General features: G+C 46.8%; 2 protein-coding genes across 4 annotated transcripts in view; one reads left to right on the top strand and one right to left on the bottom strand.

Annotated features, from left to right (window-relative positions):
* LOC142031425 (TGF-beta receptor type-2-like) overlaps positions 1 to 11,857 on the top strand; it is a 35,313-nt gene extending 23,456 nt beyond the window's left edge. Inside the window, exons 3-7 of the mRNA XM_075028843.1 lie at positions 314 to 516; positions 3,646 to 4,454; positions 4,565 to 4,706; positions 5,946 to 6,073; positions 10,029 to 11,857. Coding sequence (XP_074884944.1) covers positions 314 to 516; positions 3,646 to 4,454; positions 4,565 to 4,706; positions 5,946 to 6,073; positions 10,029 to 10,241 — 1,495 coding nt within the window. The 3' untranslated portion in view covers positions 10,242 to 11,857. The remainder of the gene's footprint in view (positions 1 to 313; positions 517 to 3,645; positions 4,455 to 4,564; positions 4,707 to 5,945; positions 6,074 to 10,028) is intronic.
* A 2,014-nt stretch (positions 11,858 to 13,871) lies between these two features.
* Positions 13,872 to 16,585, bottom strand: part of OSBPL11 (oxysterol binding protein like 11) — a 44,661-nt gene continuing 41,947 nt past the window's right edge. For all 3 annotated transcript variants that reach the window (XM_075028836.1, XM_075028837.1, XM_075028838.1), the window contains exon 13: positions 13,872 to 15,548. In XM_075028836.1, the coding sequence (XP_074884937.1) occupies positions 15,471 to 15,548 (78 nt within the window). In that variant the 3' untranslated portion in view covers positions 13,872 to 15,470. The remainder of the gene's footprint in view (positions 15,549 to 16,585) is intronic.

The raw sequence follows: 16,585 nt of genomic DNA on the forward strand, positions 1-16,585 counted from the left end.
TGGCACTACCCGATCCAAGGCATGATTATGAACTGGTGAATTATCTACTGGAAACAATCAGAGTCTCTGGCTCACATCCTACTATTGGCGTGTGCTAAACATTTCTCTTTTCACCATTTGGAAGAGACAAAGGGCTTTAACAAAGCCCCTCCAAAGCACACGTAATTAGAATTATACCAGAGCCACTGCAAACAAGTCATTCCCCGCACTCCTTAAAACGAACGATCTTAAAACCAGGTTTAAGGTGACACGTAGGTGACACAAAGGCTGAGCTGCTAGACTAACGCTTTGTTGGTTCCTTTGGCACACGCAGGAGACAGGACAACGAAAGCATCAGGATCAGCACGCTCTGCCACAACCCCCACCGCCCCATCGAAAACCTCATGGTCCCCAACTACAACACCTCGCGCTGCATCATGACCCACCAGCCCAGCGAGGATGGGATCATCTACATCTGCGGCTGCGTGGACGAGCAGGAGTGCAACGATAAACTTATCTTTGAAAACCACACCAATGGTGAGTACTTCTGTTAATGTTATCTATGGAGGAGAAGCACCCAACGCTAACAACAAATGACTTGTATTTCCAACAGAGTAGGAGGTGCAATGCCAGAGGAGATCTTTCAGCATTTTCTTTGACCTCCCTATATAAAACCTAGGTAAAATTTTTACCCCGTTACTGAACCCAGTATTTTGTCTGTGGCTAAACCATCCCTCCCAACAATGCCTCCAGCCTTGGTCTGGAAACATCAGGTGATGGAAAATCCACCGTATCTCTTGGTAGGCTGTGCCCTTCAGCGCAGGGCGAATCAACCGGGGAACCCAAAAGCTGACGTAACCCAGCGTGAGTCAACGCTCTGAAAGCTTTAAATAAATTGCGTCGGAGCAAATCCCGCCCCGGCACACCCACGGGAACCGCTGGCGTCCGCCACGGCTGCAACCCAAAAAAGTGGTGGTGCCGGGGCGAGGGGCTCCGCATGCGGCAGTGCCTCCCCTGCCGCTCTCCTGGGGGTTTCTGCAGCGGTGTTTCTCTCAGGCGGGGACAGCCAGAGCTGCCCCGGTGCTGTACACATACGTGAGCGTGACTTGGCACGCCTGTAGATGCTTCTGCAGATGGCTGGGGATCCAACAGGAGCTGTAAATCCACAGGAGGGAAAACTAAGAGGCAGCTCGTTTCTCTACCTCGGGAGGGTCATATACTTTGGAAACGCTTCCAGCTAGATCCCAAGCCTTTGGGGGCTTGTCCAAACCTCCCTAACTCCAAGTGGACCAGGTTTATCCAAGTGCCCATCAATAATCTGACCCGTAACAAAAGCAAAGTGAAACCCCTCCAATTTTCCATAATTACAGAGCAACGAGATGCTGAAAGTGAGCCTAAGCATAACCTGCAAGTCAGCAGCATAGCTTCTCCCACAACACAGGGAAAAAAGAAAAAAAAGAAAAAAAAAGAAAAAAAAAATCACATAAAATGCAAATTCTCAGAACAAACAAGCCACTTTTAATGAAGGCAAATGACGCTAAATTTGGCAGTTCTTTGCTGCTTCCTGAGCCAAACATAACAGGTACACACACTTCTAGGGAGAGATAGTCAAATCCCAAAGCTGATGCTGAGATATGTAATTTCACACAAAAATGACAACTGGCTCATTGGAAACACCGCCTCCACCGAAGGCTTCCACAAACAACCTCCTCCTGCCAGCCGGCACGTAAAGGGCTCAAACTCAGAGCGAGGGCAGTGCAGACCTTAACCAATTATCTCCTCTTTGATTTGGTTTGTGGGGCCAGCCTGGCAAGCCCCAGGCTCATGACCCCATTGTTTACATCCTTTTCTTCTGCTTTAAGGGATCATTTGCATTTTAAATATTAACTTATGGTCATCTTCAATGGTACAGACAACCACTGAGCAGAGAAATATCTAATACAGATGAGCACTTCTCTGGCAGCGGAAGCAGGCAGATTTTTTCCCATTTCTTGATTTCTTAAGCCCTGCTTTCAGGTCTGGCCTGCTGGGGGGCACTGCCCTAGCACCGGGGCTGCAGGGACCCCATCAGAGCTCAGAGACAACCCTAATGAACACGCGGAGGCATCATTTCCCAAAGCCGTGCAAGCAGGAGCCCAGTGGACACCTTGGGAAGATGCTGGGTAAGGTTGAGCATGCAGAGTCCTTTCCACCCCTGCACCGGCTGAGCCTGGCCCTGGAGGTCCATGTCCCTTCAGCAGGGATGGAAAGACCCACGCAGCGATGCTCAACGAGGCGTGGGTTTACAGACCCGCAGTTACGGCCAGAGCAGCTACGTTTGCTCTCCGTGGAAGGGGTCTAAGCCGTGCCGCAACCCCTCCGTATCAAAGGGCTTGCCCTCAGGAAGGGGCATCCTCACGAAGGAATTTGCTGAAGTGGTGTTAAACTTCCCCTTTTCAGGACTCGTGCACGCAACTCCCTTAAAAATATCTTCTCTTTCTTCAGAGTTTCAAAGATGGGATCTTAAGCAGCGGGTAAATCCATTAAAGCAGTAGGTGATATCCAGGCCTATTGCTTTCCAAAATAAACATATTCCTGAGTTCGTTATTGATTTATATCAGTTTAGGTTGATCTTGTGGTTTGAACCTGATGCCTATTTTAGAAACGCTTTCACAGCCTTGCAGAAATTAGCTGCAGCACATTTTTTTGAAATTTGCCAAGGAAAATAGCTAAACGCTCTGTTTTTCCAGAACCTGAATTATGATCTGCACACACTGAGGTCAAGCAGCGCGAGTTTTGCTTATGGAATGATTCTTATCCCTCTTCCCTTGGGTTATTATACTTGGCAGAAAAACCTCTGAGTAAGATTTTACTTGAATATCTCTACTGAAGTCAGCATGTTTATTCCAGGAATGGCGAACATCAAAGGATCACACAATTATATGTTGTGCGAGGGTTAGGGCTTTTTGTGTGCGTGTCCCCCCGCCGATGATCTGAAGGCTGACAGGGCTTTAAAAGAAATAAAACAAAAGCAGCCATGCCCAGCCGGTTGACGGGGGTTGGTGTTGTAACGCAGCGAGGAAGGAAATGCCAACGCTGGCAGACAACGCTGAAACAACGCTCCTTTACGCTAATTATCGTGCAAAGCAACCCAGCGCTCCCCTGGGCTCGGTGGTCCTGCACGCAAGCCCACCCACCCCCCCCAGCATCCCTCCTGGCTCTCCGTGCACCGCAGGGGTCCAGCAAAGCTCCAGCCCCAAAGCCCCTCAGAGGTTTGCTCTGTTCGAGCCTTGCCTCAGCTTTATCGCTGTTATTTCTGCCCCGGCTCCCCTCACCGTGAGCACAAGCGGCGCTTGGGACCCCCCGAAGGGCAGCCGAGCCGTTTCGGCGGCAGCGGCAGGGTCTCGCGTGCCGCACGGCCCAGCCCAAGCGATGCCGGCCAGCGTCCTGAACCCTCGCTCGATACACGGAGCTGAATTTGAGACCTAAACCCAGCAGCCCCCTTAATAAACTGCCTACACCTGGGTTCTTTGCCCGGATGGGGTTTGCGCGCAGCACGCACGGCGGCCCCGCAAAGGGCTGCGCTTCATTAACGGCTTCGCCTATTTTCCTCTCCTCCGCGTGATGAAAACGAGCTGTCGCGGACCCGCGGCGGCAGCGCCCTCGCCTTTGCTTTCCTCCCTGCAGGCTACTCCATGCTGCAGAGCAAAGAGGTGATCCCGGTGGCCGCCATCAGCCTCCTGCCGCCGCTGCTGGTGGCGGTGATGATCACGGTGACGTTCTACCTCTGCCGCACGCAGAAGCGGCGCAAGAGGGCCAAGGCGTGGGGAGGGAAACCGGGACAGCCGCCGGCGCTGCCGGAGCCCGGGAGGTCTGCCGAGCGGGAGGAGAAGTTGTCCGTGCTGATGGACGAGAGCCCGGCCAGCCCCGGCCCCACCGGCGCCGGCAGCCGCCCCGACGAGCTGCTCCCCATCGAGCTGGACGAGATGGTGGGCAAAGGGCAGTTCGCGGAGGTGTGGAGGGCCAAGCTGAGCCACAGCCGCTCGGGGCAGTACGAGACGGTGGCCGTGAAGATCTTCCCCTGCGAGGAGTACTCCTCCTGGAAGAACGAGAGCCAGATCTTCACCGACGCCAGCCTCAAGCACGACAGCGTCCTGCGGTTCCTCACCGCCGAGGACCGGGGCACGGGGCCCCGCCGGGAGTACTGGCTGATCACCGCCTACCACAGCCGGGGCAACCTCAAGGACTACCTTTCCCACCACGTCCTGAGCTGGATGGACCTGCAGAAGATGGCGGGCTCCCTGGTGAGCGGGGTGGCCCACCTCCACAGCGACTACACCGCCTGCGGCAGGCCGAAAATCCCCATCGCCCACCGGGACATCAAAAGCACCAACGTCCTGGTGAAGAACGAGCAGGAGTGCGTGCTCTGCGACTTCGGCATCGCCATACGCCTCGACCCTTCCCTGACGGTGGACGACTTCGCCAACAGCGGGCAGGCAAGTATGACCCGCCGGCAAAGGGGACCCTTTGCAAACCAACCCCTGGTCGCCCCGCGGCCGAAATCCTCGCCCACCCCTGCTAATGCCTCTCTCCTCTTTGCGGGCAGGTGGGCACTGCCAGGTACATGGCCCCGGAGGTCCTGGAGTCCAGGGTGAACCTGGAAGACCTGGAGTCTTTCAAGCAGATGGACGTCTACTCCATGGCCCTCGTTTTGTGGGAAATGGCCTCCAGATGCGAAGTGGTAGGAGGTAGGAGCATCGCACCAGGGTTGCCACACGCCTTTTTGCTCCCTCCCTCCCCGTACGGGGACGTGGCTCGCTCCCACGTCCCCGCCGATGGCACGGGACCTGCTTTGGGGTGGCTCGGGTCTCTGCTACGAGCCGGCGTAGCAGATCCTCCCCCACGGCTGCCTGCCCTGGGTGCCACGGCTCGAGGGGGGCGGCTCGGTGGCCGAGGAGCAGGCCAGGACCCTAGGGGGTCATTTGGGCCAGCCTCCGCTCAAAGGCAGCCGGCCGCCAAGTCACATCCCAGTCAGCGCTGGCGATGCAAAGCAAACCAAGCAGGAAGAGCCACAGCTGCCTCCCCCTCCCCGGCCGCAAGCGCTTTTTTTTTTTCAGACAACACCAAAGAGTTTATGTTGCAACGGGGACTCGCAAACTCCGGCCTCTGACAGAGCCACGTCCCCCCTCACTTCCCGGAGCCACATCCTGGCATCTGAAATTGTGTGTAGCAAAACATTTAATTAACTGCCCTGCTGTTAGCCCCTGCCGCCTGCTCCCCTCTCTTCCCTTTTTAGCTCTCTCCGGCTCCTTCCCTGTCCCACCTACTTGCAATACAAGCCCACGGAGCTGCAAGAAGCTCCAACCCTCAGCAAGAAAGCTGCCCCAGCCGCCCTGCATGCCTCACGCTCAGTGGTGGGAGACCCTTGCCTGGCTCGGATGCCCCGTGCATCCTTTGCTTCCGAGCCAGAGTCCCCAGCCATCCCTCCCCACTCGTATTTCACCTGCATTCGCATCCAGGCTGGCAGAAACCCGGGTGGCCTCGCACCTCTGCCGCAGGGCGTTTCTCCTTGGCCTCCCACGACGTGGGGTTGCTCTTCTGGAAGGGCCATTTCTCCTCTAACCCGATCCGTGCCAGGCAGCAGGAATCTGGATGCTGGTACTGTAGTCACCTCTCCCATCTTTCACCAGCGCAACACATTTTACCTGCTCAAAATAAGCCTCACCCAAAGACAGACCAAGTCCTTTGTAGCGTATCTCTTAGGTTCAGGAAGGTGGTCAGGTGGTTCCTCGGTCCTGTCCCTGAAAAAAACCTCTACGTGAAAAGCCAGCACTACATTTCTATGTTCAAATTCTAAATTGTTTCCAGATCCATTTATTTTTTACAGACTGATATAAACAAATGTATTCTCATCCGCTAGACCACACCAGAGCAAAGAAGTGAATGCATTAAAAACAACCTGTAATGCAGCTGTCGCTCCCTTGCAGAGGTAAAGAATTATGAGCTGCCTTTTGGGTCAAAAGTCCAGGAGCAGCCCTGCGTGGACACCATGAGGGACATCGTGCTGCATGGCAGAGGGCGACCCGAGATCCCGAGCAGCTGGCTGGTGCATCAGGTAAGCTGGGAGTAGCTGGTTCAGAAAAGAGCAACCCACATCGTCCCACCTCACTAAAACAGCCTGAAAAATGATTAAAGCTGTAATCAAAGCAAAAGTGGGCAGAACTCCTGGGCCCTACTTCCAGCTCCATTTTGGCTGGCTGAACCCACATAAGCCCCACTAGACCCATTTCCCTGGTGTATAAAAGCCACCAGCCAGGGGTACAGCAAAATTTACTGATCAATAGCCACGATCAGGAAGCATTCTGAATGTCAAGTGATGGCATTCAGTTATCTTGAGGATAACAGCAAAATAGAGCACTTCGGTGGAGGCTCTTCTCATGAAACAGTAAATAATTGGAGGCCACCCCACTTCTCCTCTAACCACCGTATCCAGAAAGCTCTAGCTCAGAAGACACGCAGTCCCTCGCAGACAGCCATCTCACAGCAGGGACAGAGGGGAGGAAGGCGCATCCAGCCTCCTGCCTGCTTGGTTGTGGAGATTTCAAGCTCAAAATTGCCTCTAACATGAGAGGTCACGACTTGGCATGCGAGAAGAAAGACTTCCGCTTCTACAAGGAAATGCAGAACAGGAAGCATCTCCCTCGAGTGAAGCAACTAGGAAACACAACGTGAAGCTGAGAGCAGGGAACCTGCTAGGTTCAAGTCTTGTCAAGGGGAAGCCTTTCACCAGCCTTCGGCTCAGAAGGTCTGAAAGCAAAGCATTTCAGCACAGAAAGCATAACCCAGTGCTCTAGAATAGAAACACTTTGGCAGTTAGGAGATGTGCTCTGTTAAAACCATCCACAAGCACACCCAGACCAACCAGCTCCAGAAACATAGCTCCCTCCTGGCCCTGACAGGGTCCTCTCTCCCCCAGGTCCAGCACTTTCTTCCACGCCTTGAGGACACAAGGGGTAACAGGCACACCGACCGTGATTTTCAGTCTTGCCTGACTTTGGTACTTCTTAAGTTTCAAGATGTCTTGTGGAAAAACACCATCTGTTGAAAAACAATTCGGTTCATCTGCAAAACAAGCTGAAACATTGAGCCTGCTGGCTCACAGTGCCTTGCAGTGTACAGTGCATCAACTTGCAGTATCCGCCCATAAAACACACCACTACTGCTTCCACTCTGCCTGGATGGCACATCAAGCCAGGCTTTTCAAAAGGAAAGATACAGTTTCATGATCTTAGGAGGCCATGCGTTCCCTAGAGTATCTCCTCTCAAAACCATGTTTGTCCAAAGACTTGCAACTGACCTGACCGACCAAAGCTGCAAACAGCATCAAATGAATCTGTGGTTTCTGCTGGACCATGAGTGAATTTATCAGTTGGCAAGTCCACTGCTAAAGTTCACTCAGCCCTCTTCCTTGATGAAGGCAAGTACAGGAACTTCAATCAGCACTGCTACACATTTGAAGCCTTTGAGTATTCATCTCGGACATTCACCTCCCAGAGTCTCTGATAAACTTCGAAACCATAAGAAAAATATAGAGGCTTGGGTTGTCAAAAATCACGCTCTGACAGATCCTGACCATAACTGCACTGTTTGCTGGGCTGAAGAAGGGCTGACTGCAATTGCCTCCGAGAAATAACGTTGCCATAGTTGGGTTGGTCCAGCGCGTAAACAGAGCAAGGCTTGTAAGGTAGTAACTTTTATTAGACCACCTGATGTTCACTGGGGAAGAGGAACAGAAAAGCCACGTTGTGTTCCTGAAAGTTTGCCTCTGACTAATCTTAGCTGATCTAATAAACATCTCCTTACAAGCCTGGCTTTACATGATTTTCTGGGCATTTTGCAACCGATCTCCCAGGATGAGGCATAGGGCAGCACCATCTGCTGGGAAGCAGCAGAAAGCCACCGGTTTGTGCCACTCCTGGGGTCAACAGCTTCCAGCTGGAGGAAGCGTCGGGTCACACCAGGAAAGGGTGACAAATCGCTCACCTGAATGGGAAGCGCCCACAGATGTTCCCACCAATGCAAGTAAGTTTGATGCAGAGCTCCAAATGCTACTTCCACGTTTCAATCATCAGGATCACTCTTAGTCAAGTGAGGACCTACACTGTTAACTGTGGTTTAAGATTTCCAGCAAACACGAGCATTAATTTCCCTGACAAAGCTGACTCACCCAGCATGCTGCCCATCTGCAGCTCCAGGGCAACAGTTTGCAAGGCTGCACAATAAAGCCAGCTGAAGAAATTTACCCCCAAAGTTTCCCAAATAACTTACGAACGCCTTAAGCCCATGCTTCTAGCTCGCTTCACAGCCCACCACATTTAAAAGGCAAAATATTTTTTAAAAGGGGTTATTTAGGCCAGGTAAATTCCTGGATCTGGTTCATGAAGCAGCTGAACAGACTGTTGTACTGGCACAACCAAAGGACTGGTGCAGGACAGGAAGGAGCAGTGGGAGCTTAAGTCAATATTGCTGCTAAAAATATGCTTGTAAAACTCAGCATCCTTCAGAAATCTGAGATATCAAATATAAAACCCAAACTAAGTCCAGTTTGTGAGCATAACAAGATGTTCCAGTTGTACCACTCAAAAGAGCATCATCGCTACTTACACGGCAAACCGCAAATAAATGTCATGATTTCAGGGCAAAATAAGCACAGAAACTCTAATGACTAAACTGTATGACAGTGCCGTGTTCTGTTTGAGAAAAGGCTTATTTTTAAAAGCTTCAGCTAAGCTAGCTCGTTTTTGCATGTTAATCAATTATCCTCAAATCCTTTCAACTAAGCTAATAAATGAGTGACGTAAGAGGCACTGAAACACACCATCTGTCAGTTTTACTGCACGATCTTGTTCTCTCTAATCTGTGTCCATTATGGAAGATTTAGTATGATGACCCTTAGCAGAGAGCCATGAGTTCAGAGTAAGGTGCAGAAGGACAGATGACATGACAGTACAGCTGTGCAGGACTTGCATTTTCCTCTTGTGTTGTCCATATGAGACTTTTGGGTTCTCTTAATTGGAAATTGAGAAATACACAAAAACCACTGAAAAACATGAAGCTTTATTTAGAATAATGATTTTTCCACTGTGTTGCAACCTTGGTTGACAATGATGTGAAAAGCAATAGCACGTGATAGGAATTATATAGGCAAAGGAAGGTTCAACATAGCTTCTGGTGCTAGCTGTGTTACTAGCTTAAGACTGGGAAAAATACCAGCTGAATACTGCCATTTTGTTCCTAAGCCCAAAATATTGGGACTCTCTTCAGAGCACTACACAATCGGAAAAAAATATATTAGTGGGAGGGAGACATAACCATTTTAACTGAGAGGAACTGAATGTGTCTGGAGCACACCGAGAAGTACCCAATCCCACCTAAGCCAAGACACTATTTTGTGCTGAGAAAATAAAGTTCAGCTGCATGCTGCAATGAATGTTTGGCCCAGCGCACCGTTTCAGGAAGCTGGTAAAACAAGAAGTCAGATTTAAGAAGTTTCATTCCAAACTTGCCTTAAACCGCCCCCCTCCCCCCCCATGCAGGGCACAGGCTTGAAACCCAGAGACCTGGGCTCAGCTGTCAGCCTGCAGGTCACCATCTACACCTCTCCTGTCCCTCCCGATTTGAGGATGCTTCGATCTGAACAGGCAAGGCTGAGATAGGAGATGGAGGGCCTAATTCCTTCCAGCCCCTATTTAAGTCCCACAGTCAACACAAACCAACTTCCAGGGAGGATTTCCAGGGGGGATTTCCAGGGAGTGTGGAAAACGTTTGGGACCAGATCCCAGGTGAGCTAAGGCTGCTGCTCTAACACAAGCAGTGCCAGTAAGAGCGCAAGCATTGGCGCTTGCCACAACTTACCAAGGCTGTTTCCTCCTGTGCTTAAGCTTGGCCAAAAAAAGCGTTTCTGCAGGAAGCTGTCAAAAGTATGGTAAAACGCTGTGATTGCATTAGATGGGCTTCTAGCTTCTCTTCCTCCTGCCTTCAGATCTTAATTCCAGCCCTTCTGACTGCAGGGAATGCGTTTTCTGTGTGACACCATCACGGAGTGCTGGGACCACGACCCCGAGGCTCGCCTCACTGCTCACTGCGTGGCCGAGCGCTTCAACCTGATGGCACAGATGGATTGCGACGACATCCTCAACAACAACATGGACAACGAGGCCAGCAAAACAGCTTCTCCAGGCAGGGAGCACCAGGACAGTGATGGGAGCAGAAATATGCAGTGACACAGCAGGCAAAAAGCCTCATCACAAGAAATGAGAGGATAAGCGAGAAGCATTTAGCTCATGGGAAAAAAACCTCGCTCCGTTTTTCAAAATGGAACTAAGATCTAGTACATAACTTATTTATAAGGTCTGTTTCCTCCCACAGATATAATGAACTGTGGAATCAATACTTTGGTTAAAGTGCAACTTTATATATGAACTGATTTTGTACTTACTTTAAATGTATAATGATGCAAAGTATTCCTTTTATTATTTTTTAAAATAATAATGTTTAATCTTTTATTAATAAGCACCTGAATTCCATGTCTATCTTTTTAAGTCCTTCCATATTGCCATCATGAGTTTCTCTAACTGCTTATTCTGTACAGATCAAGACAATTTTCAGCTTTCCTTTTTTAATGGCCTACACACACACACAAAAAATCTGTTCTAACAGCAGAAAAACATCTTGAGATGTAACACGCCCTCAGTAGAAGAAATGCTGGCACCCAAGAAAGTTACTCCTAGATCAGACAGTCCTTAATACAGTGTAAAGGCACCCGATAATCCAGTTTGCAAAAGCCTGATTTGCTGCAACTCCAACACACCTTTTTTTCACTGGGGAACTCCTGGGTGTACTTGATAGTTCAGGTGGGTGCATGAAGCCTCTTCGATAGAAAAAAAAAAAGTCACCAGTGTAGACACTGCTGTTTCACTCTAAGAAGTCTCCATACAGGATATCTAGACAACTCTTTCCCCATATCAGTCCAGTTTCCAGCCACCTCTAGCCAATAGATCTGTGCCACAGTAATAGTGTCTACACAAATGTGTTGGCTAATTCTTCTTGCAACTCCTTTACACCCCTCTGCTGTGTTACTCAACCTGAAGAAACATGATCAGACAGAACTGGGACCTTTACTCCTGTAACCACCAGACCAAGCCAGGCTGCCTCTGTAGTGGAAAGGCAATTAAGGAAAGGTAAGTCATACCTCGCTCTGAACCCTGGCCCTGTGCAGATCTTAATCCCTCCACCCTTGGGAGCAAAAGGTAATAAAAACTTTAGTTGCTACTAAGAAGCCCTGCAAGCACATACCTGACGCTCACCTAGACAGAGGTATCTTTCAGGACAGCATCGGAGAGGAACACTTTGCTTGCCAGCATGCAGCTGCATAGATCAACCCCTACCAAGAGAGGGGAAGGGAGAAAACTGTACAACAGCCACGAGCTTTCTACAGCCAAGGCTCCCTAACATGGAGCAGGGAAGCAGATCTGCAGGGCTGTTTTGGTTTTCTAATGCACAGCTATGGCATCACCAGCCCATATAAAAAGCTCTTCTTCTCTCGCTGTTGTTTCCACCTCTTTGGACCGTTCCACAGTTTCTAAATTAAAAGCCTAGAACAAAATTGTCTGTAAACCCTTCAAAGAAGCATGGAAGGGGAATGAATTAGGTTGCATCAAATCTAAATAATAAAAACTTACTTCAGCTACCATGTGTAAGTCTCCACCTGCAACTGTGACCGTACCTTTCATTCTCACCAATCCCCCACCTGGCTGCTACCTCCTGTCATCTTATGATTTCTCAAGCACACACCCTTACCACCGACCTGACTGCAGTCTCATTTCTTTAATATATTAACCACTGCTCTACTGTATGTATGCCCAAGAGAAACAGAGAGCATAGGGCAGCTTTTCTGACATGGAGATAAGAAACACACCAAACTCTCCCCCCTGGGCTGTCCAATCTTTCCTTCCTGTAATATTCAGTGCAGAATTTCCCCTACCAAGTTTTGCACTAAGTTGTTTGGATACAACACAGATGAGTATGTTTACTTGTTTGTCCAAGTTCACTTCAAGAGGCTTTAAGAGACACTCTGACCTGTTCTTCCCACAGGTGACTGGGACAGAGGGGGATCAGACCGTGCACACTAGACATTGAAGGCTGCATCGCCAATTTTGATGGCTGAAATCCAAATTCTCCTGGGGAGACAGAGACTTAATCCTAGGCTTGACAGTTTATACTGTATGCTGAAAAACTTCTCAATCTATTCCCCTCCCCATGCTTAAAATCTTGAACACTGATTTACATATTGCATTTTTTTCCATGAAAACCAAGTCCAGAATCAAGCTTTCAGGATTATACACCTGAATGCCTGCGTTAAATAGGAGAGACTTGTCACACTCTTCCTTTTCCATAGCAGCAGGATATGCAGCAGCTCTGAAGAGAGCCACTTATTTAAGCTCCAAGATCTGTTTATAACTCAGGGAGCCTAAAACCACTGAGATCAGTAAGGATTTTGCTCTTCACTTCAGTGGAGCCCAATCAAGCCAAAAAGACAGAAGGGAACATAAGCCAAAATCCTACATTTTGCCACGCTCCCCATTGAACACACTGTGGTTCTAGCAAATATCTACATAGGAAGCAGCACTGACCTTCGGTCTAGAAGGTACAAGATGGAAACAACAGCAGTTATGCAAGAGAATCAAATCTGGTCAGAGTTGAAAATACATCCATTAGTCCACAGGGTGCTTGCAACTCTCAGAAGAATCACATAAATGTCTTACAATTTAAGCTGGATAATTCAGTGGCTAGATTTTATTTTTTTTTTTAACTGTTCTCAGTTATGTCCTTTGTTTCTAGAACTACTTAGAAATTTGCATGGTAACTAAATCCACATCAGGAAGCCATTCCGGTTCTTGTGATCATCTGGGCAAAGGAAAGCTTCACCTTTTTTTTTTTTTCCTAGCAGCACCCCCATGTTAAAAGAAATCGTTTCATGTATTTTAAAAGACTAATTCTTCAGCATTGAGTCTATTTTTACACAACAAAATTAGTAACAGCTTTCTTAGTGTGAAACCACAAGCATACCAGATGAGGGTGGAAGAAAAATAACTTGACTAATAATATTATATAAGGAACACAAATGGGTTTATGGTCAACATAGGAGCTTTTCAGTCTGTTTTACAGCCACCACCTTAACAAATTCCCAAATCAAAATTTTAAGCAGAGCTCAGTGACTGAGTCATAAATCTATATTTTAATAAGGCCAAGTTTGATCCCTGGAGTATGCTCCACTGATAAAAGTTTGTTTTCTGCTCTGATCACTGCGATATTAAAAGCTGGACCTTGCACCACAGCCCTTGCTGTTTGTTTAAAGTAAATCTGCCATGTGACACAGATAAAACAACTATGAAACATATACAGTGTTGTCAATTTATTTTCTGTCCCTCTGCCACCCCGTGTTTGGTGCAGGTACCAATGAACCATGGAATTTCATGCGTTGCCACCATGATTCCTACCCCAAATCCTGGAATTGGCCAAGGAGCACACCCCAAATGTGCCACAGACCCAGAAACAAGGAGGAACTAATCCCACTGTTTTCATTTTTATTTTTATTCCTGGTTAAACATGAAAATGCCCAATGGATATCCAAAACTAACACAACAGGATGGTTGTATAGAACATCACAAACAAGACAGCAGGGCCTCAAACATTCTTCTGCTGGAGAATATAGTTACTACTCAAGTGCACAGTGCCAAAATATCCCACTTTAAGGGCCAAGGAAAGCCCAGATAGGTCTCCAGCATAAAAGATAACAACAACCTACTCTTCCTGGTCACCTGATCTCTAGGAAAGCAGACAGAACAAATGAATCATTTTGCAGTTTTATTATCCCCACCCCCGCTTCTCACAAATGGACTATGACTCGCATTGAGATCTCAGTGCATTTCACAGCAAAAAAAAAAAAAAAAAGTACAAGAGGATCAAAATAGTTGTGCATAAACCCAACTTTTTTTTTGCACAATTTACAGTTTGTGTGAAAGTTAACATGGTTATTTAAACCTTCTGATGCATTCTTACACTTGTATCTTCTCCACTGAAAACATCTTACCAGATGACACAGTTGTGAGTTCTCATGGTGCTGGATCAGGTGCAGCCATTGCCATGGCTGGGAAGTGGCAGATAATGTTATATACACTGACTGGAAGACTACATCAGAAGAAAAAACAGATTAAGGCACCACTGTTGGAAAAATTAAGGTAGCTTGTAGTTACAACAATAACGAAAGCCATAATAAGTACTATTCTTAATTGCCAGCAATTCTTAGACTTCGATAAAATAGTTATAAAAAAAAACCACAAAGGATGTTTGTACCTGAATACAGTTTCCTGATATCTGATTGTGTTTCAAATCAATACCCAGTCCTCAGCATAATCAGCCTTTTTGTTTTTTTAAGGTAAGATGAAGAACCAGGACCTACGGTCCATGTATTCACAGGTCACATTTCACTGCTTTGTTCTGAGTAACACCACAGGAGAAAAACCAAAACAATCCAAAGGACAGTTTATAACACTGATACTTCACCTCTGAGATGATTAGATGGGCAGAGAAATTTAAATACAAAATTGTATGTTTTCTGTTCATTTTGAAAGCCTTAGTCCTCAGGAAGGGAAGGTGGAGGAGGAAAAAAAGGCCAAACCTCATTACATTATAACATGAGAAAAATCAAAGTCACTCAAAGAGATTTAATAAAATTAGGAGTTGAAAAGTGTTCAAATTACTTCTCCAATTCAAGTCAATTATTTCAAGTATATTAAAACTTTTCAGAGGAAAAATTTCTCCATGGTTACAATTCTAATTGCTTTTATAAATCCATAAAAAAGAAAGGTAGTCTCTACATATATCCCATATTCGTCCAATGCATGCACGTGTTCTTTCTGAAGAAAAAAGTCGTCACGATCCAGTTGTTTCTTAACACTGATTTCAGGCACGTCTTCCAAACAGCACTCCAGTTTTCGCCAAAAAGGTTAATCACTGGGCATAAAAGCAGCAATTTTTTGTTGCTGTTGTCTACATGGGTACTGAGCAGGTTTCAGTTATTAAAGAGCTTGATACAAATTCTGAAAAAAGTTCCCATGTCACTCCAAAATTCAACAGTTCCTTCTTCTCTTAGGCAGCTTCTGCAATCAGATCTACTTCGAAGAATCTTACGCAATTCAGATAAAATCTCTTGGATCATACAAAAAACAAGTTGGTTGAATGTACCTGGCAAGTTTGTCTCTACAACTTGGATTTTTTTTTTTTAATCTTTTTTTTTTAATAGCTTTAAAGTGCCCTAGTATATTTATTTCTTTATGCTCATTTAAACTTTCACAATTACATAAAAAGGGGACACTCAGTGTGATTACTGTGTTTTGAGAGACAGAGGAAAAGGAGAGGAAAATCAGAAAACTCATCTTAAAGCAGCTTTTCTAGTTAGTGTCCGTTTGCTGAGTTTGCACCGTGGAGACTGTTTTCCAGAGGGGTTTATGATAAACCCAGCCATCTCCCTGCAATTTAAAGAGAAAATATGGTTATAATAAAGACACTGCCCCAGGACAATTCCCTTCACAAAACTATTAGACTGATAGCTGTGAAAACCAGAAGGACATAGCTTACACCTCTAACTCCCACAGATTAAGACACCGAGACCAATGCTGCAGGCTTCTGAGACTACTTCAGAACATGTACGGACTCTTGCTGAGCCACAGCATGCTCTGGGAATCGACTGCACTTGTAATTAGCCCAGACGGAAAGCCACTCTTCTCAACTCCATGATCCAGATTACTTTCAAAAGCCAAACAAGAAGCCAGCAGAGAGGCAGCTATCCAGGATTATCAACTCTAACACAGCCCAACTGCTTACCCAGAAATGAAGTAGCTCAGGATAATGTTTAAACATTTTCTGAATAGATCTGTATCTTGGATTAGCAACAAAATTTCTCATCTTCTAAATCTAGATACTAACAATACAAATATCTGAACTAATCTTACTAATGTAGCTTTAGAGAACAAAAAACCCCTTATCGGAGCTAACAGATAGTCCTGAACTTTAAAAAACCAAAACAAAACTGGAAGAAAGCCAAGAAAAAACACTTTTTAGCCTATGTTTTAAACCCTTGCTAGATCACAGATAGAGGAAGAAGAAGAAGAAGAAAGGGGAGTTACATTGCTGCAGTTTAATAGATAAAGCTTTCACTACAAGGAGAATCTAAACTACTACAGCATAACTTTTAGTTTCGTCCTCCCCTCCTGCAAGTGGGTCAGCAAAGCTCTCTACACAAGCAGGGTCTCATCATCTGGATCACACAGAAAGCCTATTTTGAAGTTATCGTACCAGCATTCCCCAGTCTTCCCAGGCAGGCTGCAGTCCACCTTGTTAAAAGTCTTACTATATTATTATTACTACCATTATTGAAATACAGGTTAAGCCACCGAACAAATTAACTCCATCCAAAACGTAATGTACAAGAACAAAAAAAGTTCTAAGCTGAGAATTAACTCATGTTCCTTCCTGCTAACAGTAATATCTTGGGTTCATACACACA

Source organism: Buteo buteo, chromosome 5, assembly GCF_964188355.1.
Source record: "Buteo buteo chromosome 5, bButBut1.hap1.1, whole genome shotgun sequence".
In the NCBI taxonomy this organism is placed as follows: domain Eukaryota; kingdom Metazoa; phylum Chordata; class Aves; order Accipitriformes; family Accipitridae; genus Buteo; species Buteo buteo.